The sequence below is a fragment of the Giraffa tippelskirchi genome, chromosome 8, assembly GCF_054371585.1.
Source record: "Giraffa tippelskirchi isolate mGirTip1 chromosome 8, T2T-mGirTip1v1.2.pri, whole genome shotgun sequence".
Taxonomy (NCBI): domain Eukaryota; kingdom Metazoa; phylum Chordata; class Mammalia; order Artiodactyla; family Giraffidae; genus Giraffa; species Giraffa tippelskirchi.
In genome coordinates this window covers 127,028,028-127,049,427 of record NC_137282.1, presented here as the reverse complement: position 1 = coordinate 127,049,427, position 21,400 = coordinate 127,028,028, and the positions used below count along the sequence as shown (strand labels likewise).

Here is a 21,400-nt window from a genome sequence, read left to right as displayed (position 1 = left end):
GCAGTGTACAGCAGTGGAATGGGTGAACTAAGAGCTGCATGAATAAATCTCAAAATCATAATGAGGAATAACAAAAGCAAGTTGTAATATTGTAGAATAATACAGCACAGTATGAAACCCTTTATTAAGAGTTGAAATATACAAGGAGTAATACGTCATTTATGCAAATTTCTATACAATCATAACACAGCAACTTCAGGTCATTATGACTTCAGTGAAGAGGGAAGGAGTCTCACTTTAATCACTTACATAGTTTCTTTTTAAAAGACAAATGACCTGAGAGAAAAATATCACAGATTATTAACCTTTCTTTAATATAGGTAATGGGTACATGGATGTTGTATTGTCTGCGCTTTTTTTTCTATACATTTGCAGTGTTTCATAATATTTTTTAAAACACCACACAGCTGTGGCTTTTAAATTCACAAGGTGTATAACATGGAAAGCACTCAGATCTGAGCTTGCCCCATTGGTAAGCCCTCAAATGCTGAGCACAGGAGGGCTGTGACTGTGCTTCCCCTGGTATTGCAGTCCTGGTGTGAGCGAGTCGATTACTTGAATTTAGAAAATAACCGCCTAAGAACTATTTACATAAATGTTTCCGTTTGGTAAGTAGACATTTGTAAACCTTCGACCCATAGTTTATAACTTTACCTTTAATTTCCAGACGGGGGTCTACCACCTAACTAGTTCTGAGGGCTTAGGCAAAGCCGTTGGGTATCAGAGTTTTATCTTCAGAGTCCTCTTTGCTGAGTTTTGTCCTAGGCTCATAAGCATAAAAGTATCAGAGCCTGGCGGATACTGGGTACTCAGTCTGTTATGGTACTGTTACACCTGACAGATACCTTTGACCTCTGCCTTTGAGTGAATGGCCTCTCACTTCACTGACAAGGCTTTATTTGCATTTTGGAAGGGCTGTGGAGAGGCCTTCCGGCTTCTTCAGTCTGTGGGTAGCTCTAGGTGGTGCTCATAGCCTTTGGTCTCTAGGCCAGAACTCTGGGCGTCCGCCTTCCTGCCAGGCCTCCCTGACGTGTGGTACGTGTTTCAGGCCTTCTCCACAGTAGGCACTCCTGACTACATTGCTCCTGAGGTGTTCATGCAGACCGGCTACAACAAGCTCTGTGATTGGTGGTCGCTGGGGGTGATCATGTATGAAATGCTCATTGGTAAGTCGCGTGCTTTCAGAGAACTTTTTCTGTGGGGTCAGGAAAGTGCCCTGCGTTGATAAGACTTTTCAGCTGGGGTCTCTAAGTGAGCATTTCTCCCCCCATGGCTTTCACTGTGAAGTTTCCTGGTAGAAAACTCTGGGTCATCAAATGAATCCCACTGTATTCGGGCTCATGGGCACCGTGTTGTGGCTTTGCTGAGCATTTATCATAGTTTTCTCTGACTTCTCCATCCTCTCCATCTGGCAGCTCTCTCATTCACTGGCATTTATTAAACACCCTCTGTATTCAGAGAGCCTTCACTGGGCAGTATTAGAAGCACTGTTACTTGCTGTCCCCCTCCTCTCTCAAAGCCTTCAAAGCAGGGCCCCCTCTGACCTCTGTCCTTCTTGCTTGGTGTCTGTGGGGGTGCCGTATGCCGAGCACTAGGAGAGCCCTGTCCACGGGGCCGAGAGCGAGTCTGTGTGAGTGGTGTTGGGGCAGCGTCTGGCTGCGTTGTCTTTGGAACGTGGGCTGGGTGCCTGTGGAGGCGGATGTGATCTGTGCAGAGGGTAGGTGGAGTAACACGGTGTGACTGCCCTGCAGTTCTCAGGTGTGGGGTCACTTTTCTCAAATAAGAAGGGGGTCGTTTCTTAGTATTGCATCCTTTCTTCTCCCTCTTGGGGCACAGGGAGCCCCGTGTCCACAGCTCTGCTTCTGTCCTCCTTTCTCTTGAGCCCCAGCTAGTAGCTGGCTCCCTAGTGGTATCAGAAGCACAAGTTCACTTTGGATTTAGGAGTTTGGGCGGAAATGAACAATTGGTTTAGTTTTCTGGGATGAGTGGGAATCTTGTCCCATGTCACATAGGAAAGGACACACAGGATCATTAAAATTCTATTAGAATCAAATTAAGTGGAATAATCTCACTCAGATTCAGAATTCTGGGATGTGAAAGCTCCGAAGTTCCCTTTTCATTACAGGCTACCCACCTTTCTGTTCTGAGACCCCTCAAGAGACATATAAGAAGGTGATGAACTGGAAAGAAACTCTGACTTTTCCTCCAGAAGTTCCTATTTCTGAGAAAGCCAAGGATTTAATTTTGAGGTATCAGAGAACATTTCCCCTGTCCCCCACCTAGGCCTTTTGACATGAATGAATCCATTTTTTTAAGAAATTTCATCATTTCCTAGGTCTGCCCTCTGCTTCCTCCCATTTCTCTCTTTTTTTAAAAAAGGGGGAGGTTATTCCTTTTCTCTTTCTGAGGAGACTACTTGAGGTGTGCTGAAAGGCCTCTCTTTTCCAGATTCTGCTGTGAATGGGAACATAGAATTGGAGCCCCTGGAGTTGAGGAAATCAAAAATAATTCTTTTTTTGAAGGTGTTGACTGGGAACATATCAGGTATATCCATAAAAAAGCTTTCAGGATAATTTGAGTCTATAGTTTGCTTAATACTAATTTAGAAGCCATTACTAGCATGCCAAGTATGGGAAGAGAACTTCTTTGAAATTCAGGGTCTTGTCTTGATTTTCATTCCTGTTAAGGATTGGGAGTTGGGACCTCCTGTCGGCCATGTGCCACAGGCTTCGTTGAAGCCATCAGTTGTTTCCAAAGTGAAACAACTTTGGGTTCCATGGTGAAAGGCCTGCCTGAGCATTGTGCTCCACTTGCTTTTTTACCACGGACACACCAGTCTCTCTATTGTTGGGGGCCACCAGCCGGACAGTCTGTGCCCACAGGTGGAGGCTGTTATTGGGGGGTCGAGAAGGAAGAAAGGAGTGGAGGGGGGCAGGCGCAGAGGGGAGGAAGGGGAGCATGTCGTGGGGGGTGGGTCGTAGAGCACTGCCGATGTCCTGCCCACACCACTGTAGCCAGCATTCACCGGCTGCTAAACAGAAGATGAAGTTGTATCTGTTTCATAGTTGTCCCTAATTTGCATGCTTGTGATTTTTAACCTTTGCCTTTTAGCCTCTCTACTCGGTGGCACTTCTGGCAGAAGAGGGCAGAGCCCTGCACAAAGGGATGTGTAGAGGTTGCGTTTCCCTTTTCAGCAGACAGGGCAGGCTGTCAGGAGTATGCTAACCTTGAATTTAAATTTCGCCTTATTTTTCTTGTCTTTCTTCCTAGCTATGGATAATTGTTACATTTTTTCATCACAATTTTGTTTGGATTTAGTCAGCTAGTGTGGTTGTCAGTGGTCATAGCTTTTCAAAGGAAATAAAGGCTGCCTGTCAGTGGACAGTGTTTCCCTGTCAGTCAGATCAGGGCTCTTTCCCGGACTTGTTAGTTGTGACGCATATGATCACTAACTATAGTAATTTTTGGCATGTCTGTTCTTGGCAGAGAGAGACCTGCTGCAATATCTATTGAAATCAAAAGCATTGATGATACCTCAAACTTCGATGAGTTTCCAGAATCTGATATTCTTAAGCCAACAGGTAATACCACCACCACCTCAGGCTGCCTTATCAGTGCATTGCTGCTAAGTCACCTCAGTCGTGTCCGTCTCTGTGCGACCCCATAGACGACAGCCCACCAGGCTCCCCCCGTCCTTGGGATTCTCCAGGCAAGAACACTGGAGTGGGTTGCCATTTCCTTCTCCAATCAGTGCATTATATCCCCCAAATTTGGGTGTGATGTTTACAAATCAGGGTAGAGAACACAGAGAGGAACTTCAGTTCTTCAGGCTCTTTGTAAGTATTTTTTCCAGTGTTAATACTGGGCAGCAAGTGAGACCTTGCCAAATGGAAAGTGAATACAAATGCCCATGTTTAGATGGCTCAACCACAAAGATTTGCTCTCTTGTTTATTAAATTAAAGGTTAGGTAACCTGAAGTGACAGAAATGGGAAAACAAAACTTTAAAAATATTGTGAAAAATGTGAGATTCAAGGAACATAGGCAAGCAAATGTAGAAAATCTGCAGAATGCTCTTCAGAATGTCGCGTCTTCAGTTCTGAGTAGTCCGTCAGGGTAAGGCCGGGACTCAACTCTCACATGTGTTTCCTTCCCAGTGGCAGCAAGTAATCACCCTGAGACAGACTACAAGAACAAAGACTGGGTCTTCATCAATTACACCTACAAGCGCTTTGAGGGCCTGACTGCACGGGGGGCGATACCTTCCTACATGAAAGCAGCAAAATAGTTTTCCTTGAAATGGGATCCTCAGTCGAGCAGAGTTCTTTGTACAACATCATGGTTTTCTTCTCACATACTCTTTTGAAAGAGTTCCCAGGAAGTTTATGGAACCCATCAACGTGGTGAACATGGTGATAGTAAGTGGATTCTCTTCCGTAACACATCTGATGACCAGTAGAACAAAGACAACTGTTTCTACTATGTTGGCCATGAACGGCTGTCCCGCTTCTTTAGAAGCATCTTGAGCCAATCTGATGTTTTAAAAAAACCTCAAATTTTCCTAAGTTCATCAGAACGAAGGGGGAAACTTTGAGACTGTAACACAAACTTATTATCAGCCAATTCTGTGTTTCTGTGACATGCTTCCTGTCAAGCCCACCAAGTATTTTTCTTTACGGCTAAAAGTTCGTAGTACTAAAGGAGATAAGCAATAAAGAGCGTCGGCAGCCAGCATTCTGGCTGAAGGAAATGATCTGCCATTCTGAATGGATGGTTATGGTGGTTTCTCCCCAGACCTCAGCCTCTGGCGAGTGGCTTTTTATAGCCTCCAATCATGGTGCACTTTATTTATGGTACTAGGATAAAGACCTTCAATCCATTTTGATCTATTTGCTCCTGCCCATCTAAAATACTGCTGCTTTTCTGAGTGTTGATGGAGGAGGCTGGCTTGATCCATCGTTGCTCTTAGAAGGCCCAAAGGCTGCTGGGCATCGCCAAGGAGTCTCAGATCATGTGGAAAATCCTCACTTTCTCTTCATGACTGTGTCAGAAAATCCCTTTGAATATTGCGATGGACCAGCAATAGCCACAAATGCTGCCAACAGGACCTCCGCTCCTTCCTGGGAACACAGCGGGGGGAGCCTGGGCAGAAGCAGGCGGCCTGGAACCTTCTTGGCCAAGGTGCTGCTCCTGTTCTGTCTCCAGGACCTCCTTGCAGGTGGTGAGGGAACCAGCCCAGTACACAGCACAGAGCCAGCCTGCAGATCCTTGGACAGGTCACTCCTCAGTCCCTGGTGCAACCCCATTTGTATTCTCAGTGTTCCTCCTCTCCCAACTTTAAGTAACCATTTTGCCTTGGAATCATGATTACAAATTTTTCCTTTGCAGATGCCTTCCTGGGGGATGGTCTTCTCCACCCTAAAGGGTCACCTGCAGGCCTGGGCTGACCAGGCCTCTCTGCTGGGGTGGTCTCTGAAGAGAGACCCTCTGAATTTTAGCACAAAGTGCCTTTTCTTTCACAGCTGCCATCACCTTTAGAGAACTTTTGCTGCATCAGAAAAATGTGGAGGCTCCATATTAATGCATTATTGCTTTAAAAAATTTTGATGACTCTTAAAGCGTCATTTACACCTATATGGTAACTTGGCGTATTGCAGAGTGTCATGGCTAAGTCACAACTGGGAGACTGCTTCCTGCCAGTCTTAAGGTTGTAAACATCAGCTATGAAAGGAAAGTATGTCCTAGCCTAGCCATTCAGGAAAAAAAAAGGAATATCAAAGTGATAGTAAGTGAGATTGCTTTGGGTTTTAATGACTTAGAGGAAGGAAAATGAATTTTAGGGAAATGTTAACTCTGGATGAAGATCATGTGTTTGCCCCTTATTCTTTCATTCATGGTTTGCTGGTGAAAAGGAAGTGAGAGTCTTTTGTGTAACTATGTAGTTTCTTTGGATTACCAAATAGTTGGGGTCTTGACCCCATGTGTTTTGCAAGAGTGTGTGGTAAGCATGGGTAATGAGAATAGGAGGGTGATAGTCTGTATGTTGGAAAGTGGCATGGGATGATTTTTCTTGGGACAGGGGGATGCCCACATTTTAACTTCTAAACTTCTGAATAAACTGTGTGAAAACAGTTGTATAAATTTGTGTGTTTTAAAGCAAATGTGGCTTGTAAGGCAGAGTGCTGGTGGTTTCTTCCAAACCCCTTTGTCTGCAAAGCATTGGAACAGTGAAAGCCATCTTTAGGCAGAATGCTTTACTGTCTCGGAAGATGGGAGCCCGCCCTTCTGAACTGGAGTTCATGCGAAGAGACGTCTTCCGTCGGCCCCACGCCTCTGCTCCTTCCACCTGGCTCAGGTACAGGGCAGCAGGCACTCCTGCAGTTAAGTGCAGTAAGGCCGAGGGGAGACCTGCTGACAAAAGTGCTGTCAGCTGGTGGACCCTTTGTACAACTGTTTGTAGCTCAGCCCTTTTTTCCACAAGCTCCCAAGATGGACACCTCAGCTCCTGATGTCCACCAGAGCAGGGCTCTGCTCGGGACGTGTATGTGAGGAGCCTCCTCTGGGTCCGGGAAAGGAGCCTCGGGCAAAAGACCAAGCAGGGTGAGAACCACAGGGATGTTTAAATGCAGCTTAAATAGAATGTGTTGTCTTCCCGTGCCTCATGAGTTTCAAGAAATGTCGGGAACCATTGTCTCTGGGTTCTGTCTCTTAGGGGGATTTAGAAAATAATAGAACTGTACCACGTACTAAACTGAAACCGAATACTGATGTCATTCAGTCTCCTTGATTCAGGAGTACATCAGAATTTTCTTCAGTACCTATTTAAGAATTACTTTCAAAAGTAAGAGGCAAATTCCTTTGGGATTAATAGGCACTGAATAGCAGGTGGTTAATTTTAGTGCTCATCTATATAACATAAGAATCCTCTGCCACTGATTGCTAATGCTAATACTCTTTCTCTTTCCCTTGGAAAATACATTCCCTGGATCACCTTCTGTTACTCTGTCCTGGGCCTCTGTGTATTACCCAAATGATGTTTTTAATTGAATGCAAAAAGGATTCAGTGAATGGTATTTTCCTTTCCTAGTTAGCAAACATTTCCCTGGAATCGTCTGTCAAAGCCAACACTGACTTAAAAACCAGGTTCTACGATGCTTTTCAGGCATATATTCAGAGATAAACATCTTGCCCACATAATACTTAAGAATCCATAAAATACAGAGCTCAATCCCAGGCACACTGGGGAGCAGCAGGGAGCCCGCTGTGGTTCTGAACAACAGATCAGTTTGAGGCGAGAGTTCCCAGCCACCAAGTTGGCTTAACAGGATTGTGGCATCAACTATGAAGTTACTACTGTATTAGTGTTGCTGTAACAATACTGTTAAGCCAACCCTGCGTTCCTGGGAAGGTTGAGGACACTTCTCAGAGATGTTTACAAGTAGCAGTGATTTAGCAGAGGGGAAAGTGCAGGCCAGGATTTGGGAGGCTGGTAGGTATGCTCCCCTGCAGTGACAGAGGCATGGAGCTAGAAAAAGTATTACTTCCTAAAGAACACTTCTGTTACTCCATTTCCCTCTTGCTTCTGGTTTCTTCCAGTTATATGAAATGTGTTAGTATTAATTATCCCATATGCAAAACATGCTAATTTTTTTTAGTCATTCCTCTGGTCACAGGTGTCCTGCCATATCCACTGGCTTCTCTTCAGCCCCCATCTACCTGACCACTCTGTGGCACTTTCACTGCTGACTTAAAAACAACTGCTCCACCTCTTTGACTTCCCGTTTGTAGTTCTTCTGCCTCTGCTTAAGTGGTGGAGCTCCTCAAACGGTGCCTTTGCTTCTTTTCACTCCTGTGACTTCCCTCATACTGTGGCTTCAACTGCCATTTTTGTGGCGAGATCTTTGAAATGACCATCCTGCCCAGGGTATCTCCCCAGAACTCTAGATCCTGCATAACAAGTGCCTATCAGAAACTGCCACCTGGAAGGCCTCTTACAAGCACAAACTGTTCAGGGAGCTTCTCTTGCTTCCACTGCCTTCTTTCTGGCTCATTCTTCCTGCTGTTCAAGCCAGAAATTTCTTACACAACTCCCATCAGTGAACATGTGTAATTCTTGGACATGATTGTCCCTCCTCCCAGTCTTCATCATTCCTTGCTGAATCCATTGTTGTGGTCTCTTAGCTGGCCTCTTTGTTCCTATCTCTTCCCCTTTCAAGTCTGTTGTCCTCCCTGCTGCCAAAGAAATTCTTTTAAATTTCAGATCTGATCATGTCATTCTCCTGCATAAAACCCGTTGTCGTTGTTCACTCACTCTTCGTTGTTCGACTCTTTGCGACCCCATGGACAGCAGCATGCCAGGCTTCCCTGTCCATCACCAACTCCCGGAGCTTGCTCAAACTCCGGTCCATCCAGTTGGTGATGCCATCCCACCATCTCATCCTGTCATCCCCTTCTCCTCCTGCCGTCAATCTTTCCCAGCATCAGGGTCTTTTCCAATGAGTTGGCTCTTCGCATCAGGTGGCCAAAGTATTGGAGCTTCAGCTTCAGGCTCCTTCCAATGAATATTCAGGATTGATTCCTTTTAGGATTGACTAGTTTGATCTTGCAGTCCAAGGGACTCTCAAGAGTCTTCTCCAACACCACAGTTCAAAACCATTCTTCAGTGCTCAGCCTTCTTTATGGCCCACCTCTCACATCCATACATGACTTACTGGAAAAACCATACAGACCTTTGTTGGCAAAGTAGTATCTCTGCTTTTTAATACGCTAGGTTTGTTCTAGCTTTTCTTCCCAGGAGCAAGCATCTTTTAATTTCATGGCTGCAGTCACCATTTGCAGTGATTTTGGAGCCCAAGAAAATAAAGTCTGTCACTGATTCCACTGTTTCCCCATCTATTTGCCATGAAGTGATGGGACCAGACACCATGATCTTAGGTTTTTGAATGTTGGGAGTTTTAAGCCAGCTTTTTCACTCCTCTTTCACCTTCATCAAAGGCCTTTTAGTTCCTCCTTGCTTTCTTCCTTAAGGGTGGTGTCATCTGCGTATCTGAGGTTACTGATAAAACCCTTAAGGCTCCCAATAGTTTATGCAGTTGAGACCAAACACCTTGTCTGAGGTACAGGGGTCCTTCCTTACTCTGGCCTCATTTCTGCATGCCCTTGTCCTCTTCCCTCGTGACAGTAGGCAACTATTTCACCTTTGCATCTTTGATTATACAGTTGAGCTGGTCTGGAATTCTTCCTTTTAGATTCACGGATCCAAAATCACTATGTTTGTCTTTCACAGTTTGGTTCACGTGTCATGTATAGAATCCTCTCATGAACTCTCCTCGAATCCTCACACTAACAACTGGCTACTCTACCTTTTTGGGATTCCCAAGTGACCTCAACTATTTATGGACCTGTCTTCTCCACGCAATTATAAAAGCCCTCTGAAGGGAAGAATTGTGTTCTAGGCAGCGTGTCCCCATGATTAAGCAGTGTTTGGTCTTGGACATAAACATACTCAACAGGCCATGTCTTCAGAGCATGTTCTTAACCTCTGTGAACAGCAGGCCTGCCAGGGAGGCCAGCTAGCTTAGCGCCCTTAAAGTTGTCAGTATCACCAATAAGCTCCCAGGCGAAGTGAGCAGAGGGAGTCCAGGAAGCGCCCGAGTAGAAGAGGCCGAGACAGAGCAGAGGAGGGGCGAGAAGCCCCCAGCAGTGCTTTCCAGGGACCCACCTTCTTACCTGCCTTTCACTCCTGCCGTGTTTCCTCACTCGCTCTAAACCACAACTAGAACACAGAGAGGAGTTGCCTTACCTTATTTTACATTTGGCTTTGTTGGGTCCTTCTTAGTTGGATTTGAGGGGTCAAGAGGTCTTGAATGCAAGTTAACCAGACACCTGAGAAGGCAGACCGTTAGGGCTCTGGAACCTGTGAATTCAAGGAACCACGGGGCGGGAAGAGCACGCATGGGCTCCAGGTGAGCTCCCAGCTGCCACCGGAGAGGAGAGAGCCTCCGGGGCAGCCTCTGGGCTGCGGCTCTCAGCTCCAGACTCCCTCTCTGCCAAAAACAGCAACCACAGAAATGGCATGGACACAAATGAGAACGTTTTATTATAGAAAAAGCATCCCAAATGGAAGGATTTCGTAAACACTGGTAGGTGAACAAGTGCAACTTTAAACGTAAATACAAAGTAAAGAGGTAAAACCTACGAGCGCTTTGCCTTAAAGAGAAAATGTCATGTTCTGCAGAGGGTATACCGCCAGAGCACGAATGCGGCTCCACCTGCCACAAAGGCCTCAGGTCTACTTTCTGAACTATGTCCAGTTTAACAGTTTCAAAATGATGGCAGGAAGTGGCACTGAGTAAATCACCAAGACTGATTCTTAGCTTTCTACTGACTATTTCTCAGTAAAGGCTCCCACCACAGTCTGGCTGTGTTTCCTCACAGGAGGACCAACTGGAACACTATCCATCCTTCCTGGGCTTACTCCACAGTGTTTTCATAGACCTGCATATGTTAGGTTACCACACGGAATTTAGTTCAAAACAGCATTGGCTATTGCATATTGTGCAATAAATTAAGCTACTTTCTAGCGTCCTTACCCTTTTTTCTGTCATTCTTTTAATACCTTTTCTCCACTTTGGAGAAACCATTAAGTCATCTCAGACACATTTTAACACTGTCTCCATGACTGCATTCAGTTCCTTAATGGCAACTGTTTCCCAATCAGCTATATATGACCTGATGCACACACAGAAACTCCGATCCTAAACCTCAATTCAGGTTTATCTGCTTGCTGACACAGATATCTCTGAATAAGACAGTCTGGGCAAAACCATTTTCTTATGAAAATGTTTCTGTACAAACAGCCTGGCTTTCTTATTTAGGCACTTAGGAAAAAAACACCAAACCTGAGTGCTACCTTTGTCATGAGAAACATCTCTTGCCCAGCTGGCCAGTAGCTGACTCTTGACAGGAGTGACTGTAACCCAGCTCTTGGCCCTGCGAGAACTGTGAGGTCCTGCCACTGCGTAATGTCCCGGCCCTGGGGACGGAGCAGCTGTGGCTGAGAAGAGCCACCAAATCAGAGCGATGCTTCACTCCAGGCCAGAGGGGAGGGGCTGCCAAAGACACCCCTCTCCAGCAGAGGGAGCCTGCAGGCCCAGCTTGCCCCCAGCCACCACCACCCCGTGACACCTCCACGCATTTCCAGCTCGCTCCAACCCGAAGCACTGGGTCCGAAAGCACTTCAACCCAATTCTGGGGGAAAAAAGACCTAGTTTTTGAAAGCCTGAGGAAATTAAATCATTTACACAGAACAAAGTGTTAAGTATAAGCCATACTTTCATACTTAGCTTTTTACCTAAGCAAGAACTAATTGTGTTAGCTAAGACATGTTTACCCCTAAATGTTAATATATAAGCTATAAAACAGAAATTACACATACTTACTACAGACTACACAAAAGTTTAACTCCAGTTTCCTTTGTGATGGCATGGAAGTCAACTGAAAAGTGTAAAGGAAGCACCATTAAACAACAATCGCTGGTCAGCTACTCATGGGTGTAAATGTAGTACCAGTAAGGTCAAAGCCAAACCTTACCTCAAATATGAGCCAGTTCTTTTCACAGAATTAAAACTACCCTCTAGGCTACAAAATAACACTAAACCTCAACAGCAACCCTGGCCATCAGCCATACAAATGGATGCCAGTGTTCATCAGAGTAACTCTCTAGCTGGGGGATGGCACAGTTTAACCCCTTGCTACTAATTTTTCTGAATAAGAATAGAGCATGTGCCTTGTGACACTGGCTCTGGTCACATGCACAGAACACATGCCTTTAGAACACTCTTGATCATCAAGCCTGGAAAGGGTAGCTGTCAGCACACTCCGGACTTTACCTTTGGAGGACCGCGATTAGGGCAGTGGTAAAATGGCACTGAGTAGCTTCCCTACAGTATCTTATGGAAATGAGACACAGTATTGTGTGGAATTTAAGGAAACCAGGCCTGTTCTTAAAGAACTTGAAGGAAGCTGTGTCCCTTCTTAAATGCTCAGGTTCGGTGACTGGAAGGCCAACCTCTACCACAAAATGGGAGAAAGTCTCAAGACGCGTCTGGCTGTAAACTCTGAATTGAGCTCTGCTGTTCACAGCCACGGGGACATCAGTACAGACAGGAGTGACCACGCAGTTAACACAGCCAACAGCAGTCAGATCACTAAGCTGGATTCCCTTCTACCCAGTCCTCCTCTGGGGTTGACGTTAGTATGGTTTTCTTACCTAGTGTGTGAGCAACTGACAAGCTATTTAAAAAATCAAAATACCGTGATACCTAAAATATTCCATAGTATGAAATGAACATACAGTGAAAAATCCTACACTGGGACAAAGCCTAACCAGGTGACATTTCCCCACTCAGATTCACCCCCAATCCTCCTCCCGAGCTCTTACTAGTCTTTCTACTGAGAAACTAAGCACTTTTGGAAACTTACTGCTCGCTCACATCTTAAAAGCCTGTTAAGCCATATCTGAGGTCTCCCAGACACACCCACAGCAACATGCTAGCCTAGGGTGAAGACTACAGCTTCACACCAGATTCCGAGCCAGGAGAATCAAAGTGGCCTGATCTGGAGAGCTTCTTTAACTTGGGTTGTGAATTTCATTCCAAATGAATCATCATCTGTTTAGGCTCAAAAACCTTGCAGCTAAAAAGGTTTCATAAACACTGTTACACATTACCCTTCCTGTCAAAGAATCTGTGAGGTTTTACATTGTTCACTGCAATAATGAAAAACAAAACTGAATTGAAGCTGTTAAGAATTTCCTTTTGGACATTTTGAATAAGAGCCTATTTCTTCCCAGATGCAGCTTGGGCACAGATGCCACCAGGATGGTACCTTCACTAACCTCTAATGGGCATCCCATCAGTGCTTGTAGAAGGTATAGATTGTCTCCTTTTAAGTTTGGTCCCTTTGCTGCTAAGTAATTTGCCTGGTATAAAACAAAATAAACAGCAACCAAGAACAGAGTGTGAAGGATGAGAATTGCTTTGCCAAATATGAGGCAACAGGAGTCCTGACTTCCTTTTCTGCTTCCGTAGTTATGCAGACTTGGTGAACAGCACCAGACCCCAAATTTTCAAGTTTCCAGGGCTGCTGCAAAGCTGGTAGTTTAATTACCAGCGAGTGCTTTTTCATCCCCTGCCAGAGGCACAGGCTTACTGAAAAGGATACAGATTTAATTATGGGAGAGAAGGAAAGGATGGGGGAGAAGCATGTTTCCTACTCAGTGAGACAAACCAGGGGAGGACTGGCTGGGCATCCCACACAGAGACAAGGCCTGCAGAGGGACGGACCCACAGCCGGCCCTAATCCTGAAAGTCATTAGAAGCCATCTGAGAAAGTGGGGCATTCAGCCGGTCAAGTTCATCCACTTGGGGTGGATGGTGCATTAATATTTCTTGGTCCTCCAAGACATCTTCTCCAGCAGCTACTAGATTTGTGAGGGATTTGCTTCTAACACACTGGAAATCCACATGGCGACTCTTCCCTTCCTCTTTTTCCCATGACATCTGGATAAAAGGGCGCTGCACATAATTATAGATTACTTCAGACCGGCCGCCAGGTCTCCTCTTAATTTTTTCTTTACAGGTAGGATAACCTGAAACGGGGAAAAAAGGCCATCATAACCCCAGAAAATTGATCACTCGGGTTCCCGTACTTCCTTCTTTCTAACCACATCGGTTTCCTCCCAAATCTCAAGACTATGTGAAACCACAGGGAGGAGACTATGTTCTCCCAGCCCCAACTGCCCACGAGCCCGCTGCCCTCCTGCTCAGGTTAGTAGGTCTTGTCCCTGAAAGGGAAATAACAAAAACTGTATTCTTTCTAATGGAAGGGGGAGAAGCCTCTTACTAGTTTCAGAAGTCTTTATTTTACTGGCTTCAACACTACAGAACAAAAATCCTACTGTGGCATGGCTACTATGGCCCTCTAATTCTATGGCCTAGAGGGCATCCTGTATGTAAGGAAATGTGAAATGTTTAAGCCTAAAGGAAAAACTGGGATGCTGCCTACAGTATCTAAAAGGCTGTCACACGGAAATGGGAGAAATCTTATTCACCTTCACAGACTAGAACTAGAAGGAAGACAGACGAGGGAGGAGGTCATCTACTAACTGTGGAAGAATGTTCTCATGGTAGGACAGTCTGATGGGCTACTCTGTGAAATGGAGTGACCCCTCTCACTCTGTCCCTATGGTTATCAAAGAGATAAAGGAGGAGCAGTAGAAAGAGGTTTAATAGATGATCTTAAAAATCTCTTCCAACTTTGTAAGTTCCAACCTAAGTCAGACACACTGACAGGTTCTGTGGGCAGCAATGAGATAGCTACAGCAGCAAAACACAAGTGTCAAAAAACCCACGGAGGGGAGACCAGAATGGTTCCGTACTCTCCCAAGAGTCAGTCTCCAATACACTTCCACGGAGACCACAGGTTGGGAGCCACTGCTAAAATCATTTAAAGCACCTCTGTCAATACACCCAGACATTCCTCAGGGGTATGCAGTGGAATAAAATGAGTCTCCAAGTTAGTTTTCAGAAGGACTCTTCCAGATCCCAGAAAGGTCCTCACCAGGACTGCTGACTCAACTGATGACAGTCCCACATGGTGGGCCCGCGAGCCCTGCATTTCCCCCCAGTGTCCTTCGCCCTGACTGCTCTGCATCCTGAGGCAGTCAACTGGAACTTACTCACAGCTGCTTTAAAGCATTTGCAACTGGAAATGAAAAGAAAATATACGGGCGAAACAAAAACAGGAATTTCAAACTTGGGTAGGAATGTAGTTTCCATGTGTGTTTATTCTCTAGGCCCTCAGAAACCAGGTTTTAAGGACATAAGATATGGCCACAGATCCAACTATACCCACAGGCCATGCAAGCTGGATACTGACGGGGTGGTTCTTTACCTTCAATTCCAATGCGAATGTTTTTCAGGCCCCGTTCCTTTAACACTGTTTTAGCAACATCCCGATTCTCAATGTATTTGAAAAATCTGTAGAGCTTAGAGCTATAAAGAACTGGAAAAAAAAAATAAGTCTAGGGTTAGTCATGGAGTGAATACCTCTGTAAGAGAAAGGAGATGAGCTAACAGATTCAGACTAATGAATGATCTGAATCCTGATGCCAAAAAATTCATATAGATCACAGAGTAAGTGTTAAATAATGAATCAACTGTAAGAAATCATCTTAAGAAATTTTTATAGTCTCAGGGTAGGGAAGGCTTTCTGGATATGAAATAAAACCTAGAAGTCATAAAGGAAAAACTAAAACATCTCTGCTTACCCAAAACCAAACAAAGCTAAGAAGACAATGAACTGAGAAAAACATCTCCCACTCTTATTACAAAGGGCTAATTTCCTTGATATCTATAAAGAGAGTAGTCACAAAGAGAGCTTTTACAAACTACTAAAAGACTAATAATCCAACTTTGTAATGGGCAAAAGGCATGATTACAGTTAACAGAAAAGGAAATTAAAACAGCTTTTAAAAAGATGTGCAGTCTCATTCATGGAATAAGAAATGCAAATTAAAACTCCAGCAAGATGCTGTTTTTCACCTACCAGAATGGCAAATATAAAATTTCAGTAAAACTGTGTTTTGGTGAAAAATGGGAAATAAATTCCTCATATATTGTTTTGTGAGTTATAAACTGGCTCAACCTTTATAGAAGATAATTTGGCCAATGTTATTAAAATCATAAAAGCACAAAGGTTTTGACACAGAAATTCCATTTCTAGGAATATTATTCTACAGAGATATACATGTGTGAAAAGACTTTCTTTAAAAAGATAATTCACTGCAGCAACAGTCATAATTTATAGCTTAAATGGTCATCAACAGGGCTGGTTAAATCAATTATGGCAGACATGCAATGGAATACTATACAGCCCTTAAAAAGATGGTGGAAGCTTTTAATGTAAGACATGATATAGAATAACGTCTACAATATGGTATCATCTGGGGAAAAAACGTGTACATAATTGCTTATGTATGTGCACTGAATAAATCTGGAAGGATATAAAAGAAACTGAAGAGGAAAACTTGGTAGATGAGGCAGGGGTGGGAAGAAAACTTTTCAATGTATATCCTTTTGTATTTTCTGAATTTTGAATTACTACCAATTCAAAAGGATTTAAAAATGAAACAAATGGAGAAAGGAATGACAGCACCACTTAATGTGTGGCCTTGGTGCTGACCCAGCAGGGATACCAGGGGCAGGCGTGGGAAGCATAGGCACTCTCACCGTACTCCCCAGCAGGAAAGACCTGCGTCACCAGACTGACCATCCAGATGAGTGTGCTGATCACTAGCTCACCAGTGACAGCCCACTGGTTCTAAGATCTAGCTACGACTCTGGGCAGTACGTTTCTTGCTGAAAACATCAACATCATGCAGGGGGCTCCTACTTTGAGAATATTCCTCTCCCATGGGTGGGGGGTGGTCTTCGTCCCAGTCCACAGAATCCTCATCCGTCAGCACGACAATGTGGCATTCTCTCTCCCCTTTCTTGGCACAGCCCACCATGATGGGCAGGATCAGCTCTTCGAGGTAGTGATCAAACTGCTTGTGAGCACCATCATTAGACAGTTCATGCAGTAAAGCACCTGGGAGACAAAATGCAAGTGAACATCCTTCTGCTCAAATGCAGGTATTACTGGAGTGAAAAGATTATGAGGTAAACGGCTGTTATCATTGGTAAGGTCCAGAAAAGTGGCTCACTTCAAGGCAGAGAATGTTTCCTGCTCTGAGGTGATAATTAAGCTGATTTTGTTACATGCTTTACACATTCTACCAATTTCCTGTTTAATAAACCCCAAGCATTCTGATCAGTTGAGGTTTTTTCAATATGCAATGTCAGAACATAAACATTAATCCTACAAGAGACAGAACCATCATTTGGGGATGACTCTCTATAGCACCTCTTCTGAAGATGCTCTGGACTGCAATTTAGAATACCACATGAGAGGAATAATCTAAGGTTTGGAGACACCAGGGACTTTCTCTAAGTGGGTACTAGACTCAGTGGAGAAACCACACATCCAGAGAACGTCATGGAATATGAAGGAAAATGTATCATGAACTTTAAAGAATTTTAAAATCATTTCACAAAGCTTAGGTAATGATAAGAGCATGGAGTCTGTATTCAGACAATCAGTTATCCCAGCTTTAAAGTTTAGAGCTTTGAGCAAGCCAATTTCTCCATCTTTTCATTTGTTAAGTGAGATTATCACCCATCTTCCAAGGGTTAATTGTGAAAATTAATGCAAATTCACATCTATAAAGCACTTAACAAACACTAAGTTAATGATAAACTGTAAGAAGAACCCAGCCAATTTATGTCCTGTGACTCTTAGTGAACCTTCCCTCATATCTGAGGATCAGTATCCTCATTTGTTAACGAGTTGAGATACCAAGGTCCCCGAGAGAGAAAGCAATTAGCCTGGTGATTCACGGGGTCAAGCTGGCCGTAGAGCCCACTCATGTTCTTGTGTTTACTCTACTTCCTCTCAGTTTTGAAGCAAGAGACAGAATGGTTAGTACCATGTCTCTTCTCTGCAGATGATCTTCAACCCACACTTGAAATGCTTTCTGTTTAGTGATAAAAATGTCGATTCTAAACAAATTCAAAATTTAGCTGCTCAAATGCAGTTGGCAGCTTCTCCTGTACTCACTCAGATCTTGACATCGGATAGTGTTGAAGTCAAAGTTAATGCAGAGATAATCACATGTATCTCTAAGGTCTGGTATAGAGATGCCATCAGGACAATTGATGATACCAGTTTTGTAATAATCCTATAAAGAGATTGAAAAGAGGAAATGTAGTCAAAGAACAAGATGAAAACATCCCTCTTCAACCATGACTCATTCCTGGTTCAGGTAAAGTGCTAAGTTACTAGAACTATCAACAAGTTGGTGATGTGGCTCCTGGCCATCTTGACATGTTTAATCACAACTTGATACCTGATTGAGCTCACACAAGCAAGAAGGACTTAAGAATAACAGGAAGAGAAAATAAAGCAGGAAAGGCAATAACTAGAAACGACAAAGCCTGCAGTCAGAGCACAGTCTGACGGAACTCTGCAGGCTTCTGACTACGCACGCCCCCAGGAAAGGGATGGAACAAGAGGTCACTACGCACCAGCACCGTTCGGAATACAGTTGCACTGATTCCTTCTGCAATCTCATACTCGCCCTTCTCGTTGGGACGCGTGAAGTTGTACTCTCTTCCTGGCCCAAACATCCTGAAAGATACCCAGGCAACAGTGTTACCCTCTCCAGCAGGATTCTCCACAGATGAAACTTCACCCTTCTTCACCTTATCCTGGAAGACTCCATTCCCCTCTTACAGTATATCTTTAAAACAGAGCACCAGGACTCAACCCCTGTAGGACACACTGAAGTCTTAGGAAACTCCCTTCAGACAGAAAAAGAAGGCAGCAATTGCTTTTAGTGTTTGACTGCAACGAGGAACAAAGCAGCCTTCACAGGTCACCGGCAGTGAGCTTCCGTGACAGTGCAGCAAATACAGCACAGCGGCACCCGTGGAGCTGGCGCCTGGAAAGTGTCCGGAGCACCGGCATCTGCGAAGACAGTGTCTCCTGCCCTGACCCTTCCTTTCCTCCTCCTCACCCAGCAGCATGTACCCATCCAGCACGCCATCCTCGATGTTTCTGAGTTTTGCTTTTCAACATCTAATCTGATAGACGAATGTGTACGTGCAGATGTTAGTGCTTTCCCTTTCCGGTACATTTTAACAGCCGAGCTCTGGAAAAAATGCCCTTCTTCAATCCAAGGAGTAACTAATGATGGGAATTTCAGGTCAAGCCGAAAAGGAGGGGAAGAACTGGATCATCAACAGTTTGACATATTTCAGAGAGGCAGGCCTGCTCTGGGCTGACTTCAGAGGTCATGCAGGCACAGGGAGGAAACCTTGCTTTTATACTCATCCGTTCCCATCCCTCCTCCCTCTCTCAGATCCCTTCCAGAAAAACCGGCCCCATGACTCCTACTACTACCCCTGCTGCACGTCTGTGCAGGAGCTGCGGCAGGAGAAGCCAGCACAAAGGACAGGGCAGGCGGTCAGTATCGTCAGTCAGCCCAACGGGGGACTCACTGCCTTTTCCTTCCTTAACCTGTTGGGAAGCCCTGCTGTCCAGCTGTTCAAAACTGTTATGCTCCACCCTGAACTGGCTGCTTTCCAAGGTCTGAAAAAAAGTCACATGCTCTCCAGATCTCTACACTGTAAATAAAAAATCCATCTGATAAAAGTAGTCTTCAAAGAATGCTGACTTTTTTCTGGAATGTTTTGGGTGACGTGTAGCTGAGACAGCAATGAATCAAAATAGTGAACAACATGCCATAAATATAACCCCCCCTCAGAGCCATTCATCCAGGAGTGGCGAGGATCTGAATTAATCACTGCTTCTCAGCTTGTCCCCTGTGACTAGTGGCCCACATCTGTATGCTCAGTGGCCGGGGAGATGAATACTTTATGTAGCCACAGGACAGAACAAACCCAAGAAACTCTCAGAATTCATGACCTTGGCTGACTCACTGATGAACCACCTAGATAAAGGGATCTATTACCCAGAAAACGCTTGCCTTTCTTTTCTCGAGCACTCCTTTTGGAGGCAGCCTACTTCAGACAGATAGCCTACCCTAAGGAGCGCCTTTCTGGGGGGACCTGGGGAGAAGTGGTGGTGGAGACACCAAGACTGAAGACATGAAGTCAAGTCTGATGAAACAGGGCCAATTTAGAAAATGTTTTAATGTTCTAGCTTAATCTTAAGTCATATGTTTAAGAAATATATAGGTTTGGCTCCAGTTAAAGCTGGCTGGTTCATCATGAATTTGTATATATTTAAGTATACACATATTTGAATAACTAGATTTCACTTAGCCTAAAATTCAGCAAATGGTGTGGTCCATTCTGATTTCTAATTCAGTTAAAATCAGTTCAAAGTCTAGAGAGAGATTAAATCTTTAGGTGAGATCCACTATTAAGTACTAGATGAAAAGCCAAATGTTGGTGTGCGTATACACTCAAATTTTTTTACTCTTATCCCAGTCTGCACTACACGTTAAGGTGTGTACAGCTGGCCAGAAGGAGAGCTCCTCACTCCCAGCCCAGGCTCTAAGAATACTTCTGGGATGGTAATCCTCCTCAACAGATGCTTTCCTTTTCCTAAACTCGAATCATAAAAAGCTGGAGGCAGGAGATGCTGAGCAGAGAATAAGAGTATATTCTGAACAAAGCGGCACAGAGAATGGAACATGAATAGAGAGAGCCATCATCATACAAAACAGCCAACTACAAAGATCTAGTTTCAGAAAGCCTGATTAGTGATGGAGGTCTTAGAAATTGATGCCATCTGGACCTTTTGCACTCCCTTTTGTGGGGGCTCATTTCTCTATATTGGCTTTGTAAATGAAAGTACCTACCCCCCAAAATCACCAACACATGTAAGGTTTTCATGCTCTCTGTTTCACAAAAGTATCAAGGTAGAAAAGTAAGCAATTCAGTGTTTTCATTCTCACATCTAATACAAGGCAAACAGCAGGTATTTCTATTCACTGAGAACAGAGTGAATTTGGAAGGAAATTATTATTACCTTCCCAACATTGTATCCGGATGAGCAGTGAAAATTTGTGGGTTGACAACAAAACGTGTGCCGTCTACAAGAAGTGTCACTTTCTCTGGCGCCTGAGAGTGAACGTTACAGCCAAAGCCCACAGTGCTGTTTCCAAATCGCTCTGGAGCAATGAAGGGTTCATGATTCCGTTTATTCCCACTTTGGAAGCAAGAGCCTTTGACATCTTCAGGAAGTGACATCATGTGAGGGAATGGAAGATTTGCTGGCTGAGAGGCAGAGTCAAGTGGAAGGTCTAAAAGATCATACGATACAAACAAACCAAAATAACTTGACAGCAAAAAGCCTTGGGAGAAAAATAAACCTTGTCCTTTTAAAAAAACACGAACAGAAAACATTAAACAAAAAAAATCCCCAAACTTTAGGTATCCAAAGGCAAAAACTCTTGTCTAGAGCACATAAAGAAAAAACAAACTAGAGACTCATACTGGATGCCTATGAGCTTTTTCTTCTGTGTTGTGTATGTATGTTTTTGTGTGCTAGGGAGAGGGCAATGAAGGCAGTAATGCCCACACTCTAAAAATATAACTATTAGGGGATTCCCTGGAGGTCCAGTGGTTAGGACTCACTGCTTCCACTGCTGGGGGCCCAAGTTTGATCCCCGGTCGGGGAAGGAAGATCTTACGAGCCATGGGGCATGGCCAAAAAATAAAATCCTTGAACATTGGAGAAGAATTTCTGTGGAAAACCAGCAATCCTCT

The 21,400-nt window shown here is 44.3% G+C and overlaps 2 protein-coding genes across 37 annotated transcripts in view; one reads left to right on the top strand and one right to left on the bottom strand.

Annotated features, from left to right (window-relative positions):
- The window catches only part of STK38 (serine/threonine kinase 38), a 44,394-nt gene extending 38,254 nt beyond the window's left edge, over window positions 1–6,140 (top strand). For 12 of the 16 annotated variants that reach the window (XM_081520244.1, XM_081520256.1, XM_081520241.1 and 9 more), the window contains 5 exons: window positions 1,049–1,166; window positions 2,126–2,249; window positions 2,449–2,544; window positions 3,487–3,581; window positions 4,157–6,140. In XM_081520244.1, the coding sequence (XP_081376370.1) occupies window positions 1,049–1,166; window positions 2,126–2,249; window positions 2,449–2,544; window positions 3,487–3,581; window positions 4,157–4,287 (564 nt within the window). In that variant the 3' untranslated portion in view covers window positions 4,288–6,140. The remainder of the gene's footprint in view (window positions 1–1,048; window positions 1,167–2,125; window positions 2,250–2,448; window positions 2,545–3,486; window positions 3,582–4,156) is intronic. The other 4 variants (XM_081520254.1, XM_081520252.1, XM_081520250.1 and 1 more) reach the window with 3 other exon arrangements.
- A 3,930-nt stretch (window positions 6,141–10,070) lies between these two features.
- KCTD20 (potassium channel tetramerization domain containing 20) overlaps window positions 10,071–21,400 on the bottom strand; it is a 53,565-nt gene continuing 42,235 nt past the window's right edge. For all 21 annotated transcript variants that reach the window (XM_081520269.1, XM_081520278.1, XM_081520277.1 and 18 more), the window contains 6 exons: window positions 20,661–20,934; window positions 18,188–18,290; window positions 17,721–17,841; window positions 16,455–16,652; window positions 14,955–15,065; window positions 10,071–13,650 (listed from right to left, as the gene is read on the bottom strand). In XM_081520269.1, the coding sequence (XP_081376395.1) occupies window positions 13,358–13,650; window positions 14,955–15,065; window positions 16,455–16,652; window positions 17,721–17,841; window positions 18,188–18,290; window positions 20,661–20,934 (1,100 nt within the window). In that variant the 3' untranslated portion in view covers window positions 10,071–13,357. The remainder of the gene's footprint in view (window positions 13,651–14,954; window positions 15,066–16,454; window positions 16,653–17,720; window positions 17,842–18,187; window positions 18,291–20,660; window positions 20,935–21,400) is intronic.